The sequence below is a fragment of the Temnothorax longispinosus genome, chromosome 10 (assembly GCF_030848805.1).
Source record: "Temnothorax longispinosus isolate EJ_2023e chromosome 10, Tlon_JGU_v1, whole genome shotgun sequence".
In the NCBI taxonomy this organism is placed as follows: domain Eukaryota; kingdom Metazoa; phylum Arthropoda; class Insecta; order Hymenoptera; family Formicidae; genus Temnothorax; species Temnothorax longispinosus.
In genome coordinates this window covers 13,713,540-13,727,307 of record NC_092367.1, presented here as the reverse complement: position 1 = coordinate 13,727,307, position 13,768 = coordinate 13,713,540, and the positions used below count along the sequence as shown (strand labels likewise).

General features: G+C 35.2%; 2 protein-coding genes across 4 annotated transcripts; one reads left to right on the top strand and one right to left on the bottom strand.

Annotated features, from left to right (window-relative positions):
- Window positions 1-664: 664 nt before the first annotated feature.
- LOC139821162 (F-box/LRR-repeat protein 4-like) lies at window positions 665-10,491 on the bottom strand. 3 transcript variants are annotated; one of them, XM_071792005.1, is made up of 8 exons: window positions 10,367-10,491; window positions 7,771-8,030; window positions 7,557-7,659; window positions 7,009-7,465; window positions 6,724-6,925; window positions 6,283-6,631; window positions 5,041-5,359; window positions 665-2,045 (listed from the first exon to the last, which is right to left on the bottom strand). In XM_071792005.1, exons 2-8 carry the CDS (start codon window positions 8,020-8,022, stop codon window positions 1,721-1,723), a joined length of 2,007 nt encoding a protein of 668 aa, XP_071648106.1. In that variant the 5' UTR covers window positions 8,023-8,030; window positions 10,367-10,491; the 3' UTR covers window positions 665-1,720. The 3 variants fall into 3 exon arrangements, with proteins under 3 accessions (XP_071648106.1, XP_071648105.1, XP_071648107.1); XM_071792004.1 differs by lacking the exon at window positions 10,367-10,491 and adding an exon at window positions 8,180-8,309; XM_071792006.1 differs by lacking the exons at window positions 665-2,045; window positions 10,367-10,491 and adding exons at window positions 4,781-4,915; window positions 8,180-8,309.
- A 1,073-nt stretch (window positions 10,492-11,564) lies between these two features.
- Window positions 11,565-13,148, top strand: LOC139821166 (uncharacterized). Its single transcript, XM_071792014.1, has 3 exons — window positions 11,565-11,701; window positions 12,003-12,502; window positions 12,648-13,148. The coding sequence occupies exons 1-3, from the start codon at window positions 11,671-11,673 to the stop codon at window positions 13,146-13,148; spliced, it is 1,032 nt and encodes a 343-aa protein (XP_071648115.1). The 5' UTR covers window positions 11,565-11,670.
- The last annotated feature ends 620 nt before the right edge of the window (window positions 13,149-13,768 follow it).

Genomic DNA, 13,768 nt, shown 5'->3' with positions numbered 1-13,768 from the left:
TATTTTACCGATCTTGTAAATCCTTCTTTTTTCCCCGTTACTTTTGCTCCCCGAGAACGGAGCTTTTTTTTAATTTTTCCACAGACCACTTTGCGTATTTTTCGCCACTCATTATTATCACAATTCTTTTTTATTCTTTCGCTGCTTTGAAATTTGCGCCGTTAGCTACCAGGCACAGTGGCTCTCCTGTGCGGGAGCAAAAGTTAGTGAAGAACCTCATTACTGCCACTACAGCATCCCCTTAAGCTCTATGTTTCTGCCCTTCTCGTGTTCCGGGAAATATATTATTATTTCAGCGAACGGATTTATTCTTAGTTTTATAACTTTGAATTTGGACACTGAAAGGCAGAATTTAACAGAAATTATTTAACATTATTTTAATTCTCTGTATTATTCGCTGAATTAATTAAACGGCGCCGGTTTTAAGTTTGATCGCGAACAATACATAAACAATAATAAGAGTAGAATAAAAATTTAGAATAATTACTAAATGATATAATAGGTTAAAAATTTAAATAAAAAAATAATAATAGAAAAACAGAAAAACAAAAAACTTAAAAATTAATTGGTAAAAAAGACATGTTTGAAAAATTTAAAATAATATAAAAAAGAATAATTATTAAAAAATTTAAAACATATATATGTACTTATAATAAAAAGAACAAAAACTTTAAAATAAGTTTTTAATTCTACATCTTAAAAAGGCAGTCGGGAGACGCCACGCCAAATCTAATGTCTCTTAATCGTATTTTCTATCTTAAAACATTAATATTCATTAAATATTCTAAGATGTACGAGATTTCCTTGTAAGTAAAATTATAAAGTTCTTTGTAATTTCTTTCTCTTTTGATGTTCTCTAACTTAATATTGTTATACATATATATAATAATTATATCAATAAATTTTATCTTTGCACATGTTTGGAGATCTAAAAAAACTAATTCTCTTAGTTCTATATAAGGTGTATTTTTACAATATTTTTTATATGTACCCATTACTACCCATTTTAATTTAATATTTTATTTACAAATATAGCTGCACATATTGTATTTTCAATGCTCTGTTTGCAACAAATGAATTCATATACAAATATTCTCATTTTTAATCGAAAATATATATTCTTACCTTTCGTATTCCAAAAAACCTTAAACGGGTTTTTAATATTCAATGTTGTGTGTATTAAATTTCATATCAGTGATTAAAATTCATGTTTGTGTATGAATTTAGCTATACAAGTGCAAGAATTTTTACTTCAAATTTCAGATACCTAATTTGTAAATTTCATTTACCGTGGTATCGTAAATGTGTTGTAAATTTTATATCTTTTTTAATAGTGTAGTTTCAGAAAAATATAAAAATACATTTTTGTAACAAACTTCACAGAGAGCTGTTTAAAAATCTGGCTAAAAGAAGTACCACAGAAAATCAATTTCTAAACGAATTTTTGGAAGAGACATGCGGTTGAGGAAAAAAAATACCAAGAATTCTCTGATATAGCTCGCAATATTTCGTCGAACAACCATTCCATACAAGAAAATGACACCATTGCCCAAAAGAATCAAATTATGAAAAAGAAAAGAAAGAAAAACTGTTCAGAAATAAATTATAAATAAATGTGAATATTGCGTTTTTATTAGTTTTGACTTTTTTTACTACCTAATTCACCATATACTTTTTGAAAAGTAATAGGGATGTATATATATAATATGTATTCAAATTATTACGGATATTTATAGACGGACACATGTGGAAATCTTTCCTTCCATTCATTAATTAAACAATCGTTAATACTGTGATAACGATTACAGCATATGAGATAAAACTCTTGTAGTTTTGGACATTGTTCCAAAATAATGGAATATTTATCAGGTGTATCAAGTTGCACATAACCAAGATGTAACTGTTTCAAGTTTTTGCACTGGGCTAATAAATTCAAATTGCCTTCAGTGAAGTTAATATTGCTGAACAAAGCTACTTCCAGGTGTTGCCAGGATGAAAGTAATTTGCGCAAGTCACAATCAAAGATGGTACATCTTACCATCAATCTGTAACGCAAATCATATAATTATTTGTGACGTGACATTTGTCACGTCCGCCGCCCAGGCGATAGCTCGGCCGAGGGGAAGGTCAGGGATGGCGCCTCGACTCGGGTCGAGGAAGGGCTACCCGCGTTAACTAACCTTTTTTGAGAAACATTCCGTAGGGATGACGGGTGGTGCCGGAGCGTGGGATCACGACCAGTTGTAACGACGATAGTCGCGACGAGGGAGAAACGGGCGCTCGGAGGACGCACGACGGAGTGGTCGGCCGACGGGCGGGCCACCGGGACCTGCCGCTGGAAAAGCGCCGGGAATGCCTCGCCCCGTAACACGGCCCCGCCGCAGCCTGAACACGGGTGCGCCACCGCGACTGCAGCGCGGGTGGACGACCCACACACTCACCCGACGGCGCCCCAAGGGCCGAGCGGCGCCGCCACGGTCTGATCAGCCGGGCGGAAAACCGCGAGGGGCCCGCGCACAACCAGCAGCCGAATCAAATGTGCCGCGGGAAAATGGCGAAAATCGTCTGCAACGTCGCGAACAGAGCGACGCACACAACCAATCGGCGGGGCGGAAAAACTGCGAGCTTGAGGGCGCAAGTGCGGGGGTCCGGCGTGGTCCCGCCGAACCGACCGCTCCTCACTGTCGATCTAGGGTGCATTCGGGGAGACGCTATTAACGCTATAAACGCAAACGCTATGAACTTCGTTCGAAGAGCCAATAGCGCGACAGCGATAGCAAGCTCCCCGAACGCAGCTTAAGCGCCAATAGTATTTCGTGCCTCACCTCGAAAATAATAGCGAAAATAGCGCGAGTGATGACGTCACGCTGCCTTTACAGTGACGTCATCATCGTATATCACAGCGCCACAAAGCGTCTCCTCGAACAGTTTTAGACGATAATTGTGCTAATAGCGTGCTCCCCGAATGCACCCCTAGCCGCGGACGAGGAGCCACCCTTGGAGGAGCGCCCCGACGCCGCCGAGCAGCAGCGAGCAGCAAATTGTAAGATCTCCACTCCGGTGCTGCCTATTCATTGAGGGCTCGATCTCGGTCGCGACTTTTATTATATCATCTGTGGTCGCGACACGGTGCCGGAAAGGCGTATATCGAGTAGATTACCGTGTGAATCGGCCTGATTACGTGTCGTACTTAGCTACCGGCTCCCGCCGTTGTGGATGCCGGGAAGATTATCGCGGCTGCTTGTCGGGATCGCGGGCACGTGGCCGGCCGAGATCGTAGCCAGAAACAGTAAAAGCCCTACTCGAAAACTTGCGTGAGATCGGCAGTCAATTCGCGTATAGCGTCGTGTGCGTCTTGTGAATATTGTGTTTAGTGTTGCGTATTACGGTATATTGTCGCGTGTCGCGTACGGAAGTCCCGTGTGCGTGTCGGGAGGGACCGCGCCGGGCTCCTTTTGCGTATGATTATCGCGTTATTGTCGCGTTTCGCGTACGGAAGTCCCGTGTGCGTGTCGGGAGGGACCGCGCCGGGCACCTTGGGGTGCGTTGAGGTGCATCGCGGGCCTCGCGGATATCTTGCGCCGTGGGTGCGGGCGAATATCGTCGCGTTTGCCCGCCTAAAGGTGCGATTTCAGCTGGATTCGGGGAGCGCGCTATTAGTGCTATTTGCTTATTCTATCCTTGTTTTACATCTGATGAGCGATAAAGACAGAATGATGCAATAGCGCTAATAGCGCGCTCCTCGAATGCAGCCTTCATGGGCGTCAGTTGACGCGCGTCAAGACGATTTTGTGACGTCATGTTGTTTCTGCGTCGACGCTGAAGAAGTTCAGATTTTCCAACTTCTAGCGTCAAAGTGTCATGTCGGTTCGTTAAAAATCGCGAACTTTCTAAACGCAAAATAGGAAATATCGCGTGGTAAAATCCATGCACTGCACGATTCTCAAAAATCTCTGTGCAACCCAGTATTTCTTTTTTGTATATTTCCTCCTTTTATTTTCTTCAATTGCAGCTATCACGGCAAATGCTGCTGCTATACGTCTTTTTTGAATTTCTGAATTTCTTGAATTTATAACATTTGCACATTTTTCCGAAAACTACTGCAATAAATAATAACACTGCAGGTTATGTGTATCAATTTCTCGACGCGAGTTCCAAAAATTGACGCATGGTCAATTGACACATTGACGCTTCTTCATTGCGCGTCAGAATATCGGCGTCAACTGACGCCCATGAAAAAGCACCTTAAGAATCTCGCGAGCGCGCCATTCTGGCGTTGCATACATTGTGTCGTGCGGGTGAGAATTGTTGTGTGGAGTGTATGAGAATCGTTTGCGTCGGGTGTGTGAGAATCGCCGAGCGTTCGGGATCCGGAAATTAAGACGTGGGCAGATTGACGTTATCGCGGGGTCGCGCTTAGGATAGAAAGCTTCGCTCGCGAAGGGAGCCTCGCGTGCGTGAACATCACGCACTTCGCGCGTGCGGTAACGGCCGCCCCGAGTACCGCGGTAATATCGGCCATTTGAGCGGGATCCGGCCTTGGTTTCCCGATACGATTTGCTCGTTTGTGTTTATTGAATGAAATATATCTATTTACTATTGTTTATTACCGGGCTTTATTTCTGTGTTGCTTGCGTTACGCTCCTTCTCCACCTTCATCCCTTTCACGCGGAGCTACGCCCTGAGCTTGTGGCGAGATTAAGGAGGAGAACGTTATCGAGACGTGGTGCGCGTCTATAATCGCACCTGGCGCCCAATCAAATGGTATCGCCCAAGATCTAAGATACGGGAATTTCGGTAAGAGAAGTGACTTCGTTATCCCCTTCGAGCTATCGTCCAGTGGTCGGCGGATTAATTTGTAGCCGCGCTCCCTCGGCCAGCGAGACCGAGGGAAATCGGGTTGCATATTATAGTTCTTTAATTAACAAAAGAAAATTAATGTAACTTTTTCAAGCTGTACGAAATTTAAGAAAACCAAACATGAATTTCACTAAGAAATATGGTAACATGTATTAAAAAAAAATTAAAAAACACACTTACCCCCAAAAGTACACTTTTCGTAAATCCTTACAGTCAGCGAGGGCGTTAATATCTCGCGATGTAAGTTCAGCTATGTCCTGTATACGTATTACTTCCAAGTTAGAACACAAATTATATAACACTGTTGCTGTGTCTGGATTTGTAAGGCATCCAGGTACAAAATTTAAATCACGAATTTGTTGATTTTTTTGCAGTATTTTGTAAAGACGTTGACCTTTTATATCACTAGAACAAATGTTTAAATGTTCGAAACCATTTAGCTTTTCGAGATACGAAAATCCTTCGTCGTTTACGTCATAACAATTATATAGAGTAAATTCTAAAAAAAATATGCGTTGTTTATATGCAATAATATAACACAATATGTCCCACAATTATATATTATATATATTTATATACAGGATATTCCATTTTAAAAAAATGACGACCTCAACTATCTCATGAACAATACATTTTAGAGAAAAATGTTTTAAACAAAAGGAGGGATTAAAGGGGGCCAATAATCGATCTTATCAAATTTTTGATCTGGGGTTAGTGTTAAGCCCAGTAGAGCCTAAGTCAAATAAAAACTTTTATTTCTATTCTTTCTACTAATTAATTTGAACAACTTTTATCTGAAACATCTTTTATTTGCCTAATACTTTTTGAGATATTCAAGGAAAACTTGGTGACTTTTTTAATATTTAGCTTACGATATTTCGATAATTGATTGTCAGAGAAAAAAGTGATATACAGGACTATTTGACTTGATTTGGTCTCAAGAATATGCTGTTGCAATAGTGTCTTAATTTTTTTAAATGTTTGTGTATACATCTCCTTGGTGCTTTTATGTAAGTACATACAAATATTTAAAAAAATTGGGATACTATTGCAACAGCATATTTTTGAGACTAAATCGAGTCAAAAGTCCTGTACCACTTTTTCCTCCGACAAACAATTATCGAGATATTGCAAGCTAAGTATTGAAAAAATAACCAAGTTTTCCTTGAATATCTCCAAACAAAAGTTATTCAATTTAATTAGTAGAAAAAAATGATACAATAAAAATAAGAATCTCTATTTAAAAAATTTGTTTGGGCCATACCGGGCTCAACATGGGATTTGGACCTAAAATCTAATAAAATTGTCTATAGGTTTCTTTTGAACAACAACTTTTTTCTATAACATTTTTCTTTAAAATGTATTGTTCAAGAGATATTTAAAGGTTGGTCATTTAAAATAATACATCCTGTTTACACATACCTTTCAAATTTTTGCATATCTCTGAAATTTTAAGTAAGGCCCGATTGTCAACAGTACGGCAGTAACGTAATCTTAAGTGCGTTAGACTTCTGCCGCAATTATCAAGAAAGTTTACAAAATTCGTAACATCAAAGGTGCTTGCTTTAAGATCCAACTGTTGCAAATATTTACATCTAGATGTAAGGTAACAAAATAAATTGCGCATCTCCCTGGGAAATCCCTGTTTAATGTTTAAACGTGTATAGAGGCTAGAGTCCCGTATTAAATCGTTGAAGCGCCTATTTACTTTATTCATGCGGCATAACGTCATCAAATCTAAGTTTTTAAATATTTTTAACATTATCTCATCCTGCAAAAATAAAATGTAAAACTTTAATACACGAGATGACATTGCAATAAATATTATTACGAGAAGTACGTAGACTTTTAAGAATACTTTACAGGAAGCTCAGATATACTGCAACGTGATAGCTCCTTGGATTCATCCGAAGAAAGTTTCATACACTTTGCATCATTTGAATGACTTTCTAATAAAATATGACGCGAGTTTTTCTCTCCATAAGGTCGTACATAATCGGGGATCACTTCCTGAGATACATCTTGGGGCCTCAAATTATTGTTATAAGAAGTTCTTCTTATGTCGCTGCAAATAATATTGGAACACATTCATATTTATTATTAACAGCATAAAAGGATTTGAATATTACTTAATGTTGACGACAATACCTTTTACCAATAATGCAATATTCAGGAAAATTCTTTTGCAGATGAACTATATCCATATGTGCATTTTTTATATCTGCTGTTAAATTATAAATATCCTCATGGTTTTGAGAGTACATGCAGTTAATTTTCCTTAACATATCAGTTAAATCCTCGTAAGGATTTCTAGAAAGAATCAAATTTGATGTACCAATAAGCATGATAGCATCTAGCTTTGTGTAAGAGACACATGTACTCTTTTTAAATGTTAGCCTGACCATTTTGGTTTTAAAGTTACACGGGTGTGATAAGGGTGGGGAAAATAATCTTGATGTCGGGGGTACAATCTGAGACGATTCATTCCACAACTTAATCCACTCGTTATTAGGATCTCGAGCCAAAATTTGAATTAAGCTTCCAGGATTGTATATTTCGTATATAGAAACTCTGATTGGATATACAGCTTCATGAAACTCGATATCTTCAAAATAGAAAATATAAATATGCTCCCTTCTAAAAAAAAACCTATCTTCTTTAACAATACCTTATTTATCAATTAAAGCATTACGTACCAATATACTTATTTTCGATCGTATCATGATGCGGGCAATGTATAAAATTGCATGTTCTCATTTCATCTTGCCACGGAGAATTTGATATTAAAGGGTCAGGCCGCTGTTTTGAAAAGTAACCATGTATCAGATAATAGAAAATTTTGTAGCATACATTTAGATTACGATTTCTTTGTACAAAACGATAACAGACAATATCAGGAAATATACGTACAAAGGTATATGTTCTATTAAAAAAACATGGACGAAATTGTTTTCCATAGTCATAGTGTGGAAATTTGGGTGGCCCAATTATGTCAGGAGCAGTATAATATATACTGTGACTCATGTGGTCCTTAGCAACAAATCTTTTCTTTGCAAATTGATAGATAAAGTCAATACTATCCTCTTCTCCTACGGATACTCTGCTGATAAAGGGATATCGATTACAGCTCTCACAATATATCGGTTGATAATTGGATGTCATTTTTTTCTCTGAAAAAAGAGTGGAGAATATAAAGAATAATAATCTTTGTTTTTGTAGTATATGCTAAAAAAATGCTTTATAATATTATATATTTATATAATTACGGAGTAAAGATTATATATTAGTAATATATAATATAGGTAAGATGAAAGATTACCTATATATATGTCATGACATTTTTGTCTGCATGTGTACGTGATGTAAACTATAGATTTTTAGTACTGGCTGTATATATTAATTGTAGCCCTTGTAGAAAAATATTTCAATTAACAATACACGTTTTGTTCTACAGAGAATAGTGTATAAGGTATTTATTTTTAAAATAGTATATTACACTACAAGGGCAGAAAGTTTGAGCTCTCAAACTTTCTGCCCGTGTAGTGTATACTATTTTTCTTGCTGCCTGGTCGAAAGTACGGAAGAATGACATGTGTGTGTTGAAGATATTGATGCCTGCCCCATTGTATGCGCGCCATCGTGCTCTCGGCGGCGCGCAGTTCAGGGCTCTCAAACTTTCTGCCCGTGTAGTGTATACTATTTTTCTTGCTGCCTGGTCGAAAGTACGGAAGAATGACATGTGTGTGTTGAAGATATTGATGCCTGCCCCGACATTTGCGGCACGAGCGAAGCGAGTGCTGCTGGTCGGGGGCAGGCATCAAATCAAATGCATCTATAAATAAAGGTATAAATACACTATCATTGACTAACTGTAAACAAATTTTTAGGTTATACGAGTGAAAGTAAAAGTAGAGGTTGGGGCGATGTGAATTGGGTTTGTGGTAATATTGTGGTAGGGATCTTGTCATATATTGAGTGCCAGTGCACGCAACTAAGTTTTTACTCCCGCTATTCTAGATGGCGCGCATATAGTTTAACCAAGGCATAAAAATGAGACTTTCTGCCGTGGAATCGGGGCCGAAAGTACGTACTTTCGACCGAGGTAGTAAGAAAACGTATTTTTTACGTTTCTGCAGTTAACAAAAATATCTATTTGTTAAATTTTTCTTTTCAAAATTATAATTTGCTTTATCTATATAATAGCTTTAATAGTCTTTTTTGAAACATTTAAATTTATATTGCAGTAATTATTATTGCACAAAATAAATCATTTTATCCATACACATATATCTACTTATTTACTTAAATTAATTTTGTTTTACCGGTCTTAATAAAATCTATTTGTCATCGGACAAATCTGAGCTTAGAAAACTTCCAACAGTTGCAAAATAAACGTTCTGCTGAACGTGGCCATTAAAAGAACATTTATGCGTGTGTTCCGTTTTGAAGAATCCTTCCTGAACTGGTGCACATCAGTAATGCTATTAAGTTAGAGACAAGTTATTTTATTTCACTTTAACTTATATTGCACGAATGTGCACCAGTTCAGGAATTTCTTCGAAAAAAAAATAGACATATCATAGATGGCATATGCATAAATAAAGCTTTTAGAACATTCCCACGCATGTCTTAAAGACGTCATAAACACGTTCAAAAGACGTGAAAAGTAGGAATTTTAAATGTCTTTATATAAAATAATGTCTTTATCATTAAAACAAAACGTTTCTATAATAGTTTAAACGTTTTTTTATTGGAAAAGAAACGTTCCATCAAACGCTTTTCGAATGGACATTTTTACTCATGAGAAACGTTTCTAGAAATCGGTTATAAAACGTTTCGGAAACGTGTATGTGCTACCTGAGTATTTAGGTTAGGTAATAGTTAGCTTGCGTTTGCAAAAAAAATCAAATTTTAACAACATATATATTATTATAAATAATTAAAAAATATGTATTATTATTAATATAATTTAAAAAATAATTAAAAAATTTTTTTTCCAATAATAAAATAGTTTTTCGCAAATATAAAATAACTCAAGCACGTGTTTTGTGTTCTTAAAAAAATAATAATAATAATTTTAAAAAAATATATAGTATGTAAATTGTTATATATGGTTATATATTATTATGAAATAAATTAATATTTTAAAGAAAAAACAGTTTTTAAAAATTTTGTTAAATAGAGAAATGTGTGTGTTTCTTTGTAAATCTGAGATATATCGCGAGCACCAAAAACAAGCAAAAAATTGTAAGATTTATATTGCTCACGTTCGCTAAATTTACGCTTAATTTTATTGAAAGTGACTCAGATTTTTTAAAATGTATTTTTCACTTTATTTAATGTATCTTTTATTTCAGTTTTTGATGCAGATTATAGCGATTAATTGTAGTCAAACGAAGTCAAACAAAGGAATACAGAGACTAGAAAATATTACTGGAAATTTGACCCAAAATTGACTAAAATATTAATTTAAAAAACTTATAATTTGTGCCAATTTATTACTTACTGTTTATCAGCGAAGTAGACTTGATTTTTCCGTCCAAAATGAAAAAATCACGAGAGAGAAAGAATGTTGGAACGTGTGGTCGGTGAGTGCACACTTCTGTGTGAGTCAACGTCCACGTTTATATATATTTTACATATACTCGACTGCCAACTACCACGAAATACATGGACCTGGGGATCTATCGTGTATCTTGAAAAGAGGTAGAAATTACAAAAGTAAGGAAGTTCACTAGAGTATCTACGATTTTATTGGTCGAAATCTAGTAAAACTGCTCAGTTTTGTAATTTTCACCTTTTTTCAAGATGCATGATTGACTCCCTGAAAGTGATAAGATGTATGGTATGTATGTACATACACTCGGCGTCAATAATAGGCCTGTTCGTTTTAGCTGAATTTCTTGCACGGTTCATCTTTCTTTTTTTTCTTTTCATGTTGGAGAGAAAAAGAGAAAAGATGAACTGTGCAAGAAGTTCAGCTAAAACAAACTAATGCCTTCTACCTGAAGTTAGGGATCCCTACCTGGAATGAGGGATCCCTAGAGGATCCCTACCTGAAGTTAGTCACGTTTGATGTCAGATAATAGCGAAACACATCGCGTCTAGTTATTTATGCATCATGACTGTTGGTTCAACCCACGGTCTTCCGTGGTTCAACCAATAGATATACTACATTTTTGGTTGAAACCTACTGAAATATATGCAACCGGAACGGAGTGCTATAGAAATCCACGGTAGGAGCGATATGAGACAGAAGTTCCAAGTTCCTCTCTTCTCCTTGTCTAGCTCACAACAGGCTGATCAAAAAAACCAGACAAGGGCAGAGCGTTGCTCGAGACACTTTTTTGATAACTCTCTCTCATATCACACAGGCAGGTCTTATAACTAACTTTTTTATTTTTGTTTTATTAACAAGTTTTTGTGTTTTTCACTATTTAGTATTTGTACTTTAATTCTTATATTTTCAAGTTTTTGTGAGAAGAATAAAATATTAAATGTAAATAAAATAGACTGTCTAATAATAGGGTTATAGTATCGTGTAACGAATTTATTTTTGTTTGTAAACATCATCTTTCTTGAATAATACACATATAAACACGAACTATCGATATTTTGTCGAATGTACGTTGGCAATTCTATGTTTGTTATACTCGGTGCGTTGAACAAATAAGTGGATAAAAGCAACTTGTATTTACTCTTAGACATAAAAGCAAAATTTAATTAAAATTAGGTAGAAAGTACATATCATTTGTTATATAATATCTTTATTTAATTGTAAGAAGAATAAGGATTGTATCTTCGTTGGACATGGAAATAGATAATAATTCTACCAATGCAGGTATAATTTCTCTTTTACTCTCAAAATAAAATTCAAGTTTAAAATAAATGTTTTGTTTATATACAATTTTATTTAACTAAATATTTCGTAAAATTTTCATACGAGTATAACAATGATCAATAAATGTATGACAAAGTTTTAGATTTAATTTTTATAAGAGAATGTTTTTTTCCTTTTATTTATTGTTATTGCTATAGAATTTTAAGATTTCAAAATTTTTGTTTCTGTAATGTACGCTTTATAATAAATTGAAATATACGATACGATTTCTTATTCAAATGAGAAATTTTTTGTTATTTAGAGTTGTCTAATCAGAAGAATGGAGATATATTGGAAAAGATTGCTATATTGAAGATATATGTTTCTATGCTGGAAACCACGATTAAAGCTTTGAAATTCGGACGATCGCAATTAGCAAATATACAATCGAAACTGTCGAGTAACGGAGCCATGATGTCAGATGTGCAATCGCGCCGGAATTGGAGCACGGAATTGTGCCGCGATATTTCCCAGTTCACGGGAATGCCGTGTATAAAGATCGAGCAGAATTCGAAATTTGTCTTTGAAATGTCTAACTCCAAGGATATTGCAAAAAAAGGTCTGTACGCGATAGAGATATTGATAGACGACGATGGCCACGGAAAATTAGGAAAATGTGTACTGCCTAACTTTATCGATGTACGTAACATGTTATCGCAATATCGTATTGACAATTTGAATAATGTAAAGCACTTTTTGAAGAGCTGTAAGCACCATATCGATTGTTACTTTTCCCGTCTAAAACAGGCCGACGAAGTGAAGGTAATTAAATAATTATTAGAATAAAATAAAATGTCTGTCAAATATTTATGACTTAACGCTTCAGTAAAATGCACTGTTAATAGGATGGGGAAGATTTATTTATTAATATATATAATAAGTTAATTAGTACTTTTTTATTTTTTAGAAATTATTTTTAGAAGCTGAACATGCTTATATATGTTACAATTCTGATGTTAGTTTAATCGAGTTAACAATGTTGGGAATAAGAGATATAAACATCACAAAATTGTATGACATTATACTTTATTTGCACTATAATCTTGATGAAACGAGGCCTTACAAATTGTCCACGACTGTAGATGAAAGCGAAATAGCGTCGCCGACTTTAATTAGAAGATTTAATAAGTATTTCGAATCTTTCCTGAAGATGGATTTGACTTCGGCGTTGCTGCAGCTTAGTGAATTCCAAAACGAATTTGCATGGGACATATTTGTGGAGCAGGATGACGAAGATGACATAGAAATCTACGATGATGATTCGGATGACGAGAATACGGGAATTATGATACAATATCTTTATCGAGGCGATAATTTGACGAGGAGTAATAGAAATGAGGCTCAAAACGATAGCATGGAAAATGGAAATGAGGAGCTAGCTTTGGATGAAAATGAAATGGAAACATAATGTCAAAGAAGCAAAGATATTTTTAGAAGACATAAGAGAAAATTGTGTCATAGAGGACATAAGTTGTACAAATATAACTAGTCGTTAAAGACAAGCAAAAGTTATGTTGCTGAAAAAAGTCATAGAATAATATTAAAATAATTTAAAAAATAGACAAACGTAAAAAGTGTGTGTTACGGACATCTCTGTGTAAAAATTTCCTCATTCTTTTAATTATTTCTTATCTTTTCACATTTAATATGTTAATTGGCGCACATTAGATTTTTTTCTGCTGGAGAGCGGAGTTTATTGCAATCAATTTTCATAATTATTTGGTTTTTCTTTCTCATTCTTTTACTCCGTTTATTTATCTATACTAGTTTTTATTTTTTATATTAAAGAGAGTATCAGTTTCTATACATATGATATATTTTTGCTATTTAATATTAAAATTATTATTTTAGCCGTTTCAGATTCATATGAGTGTCGCTATAAGTTACATATATAGAAAGCATAGTGTATACAATATATTGAGAGCCAAGCATATATTGAAAGCTTTTTAATTTGAATTCTTTTTCTTTCTTTTCTCTCTATTTCTATTGTAAGAAAAATCAAACTAGAGAAGTTGAAATCTTATTCGA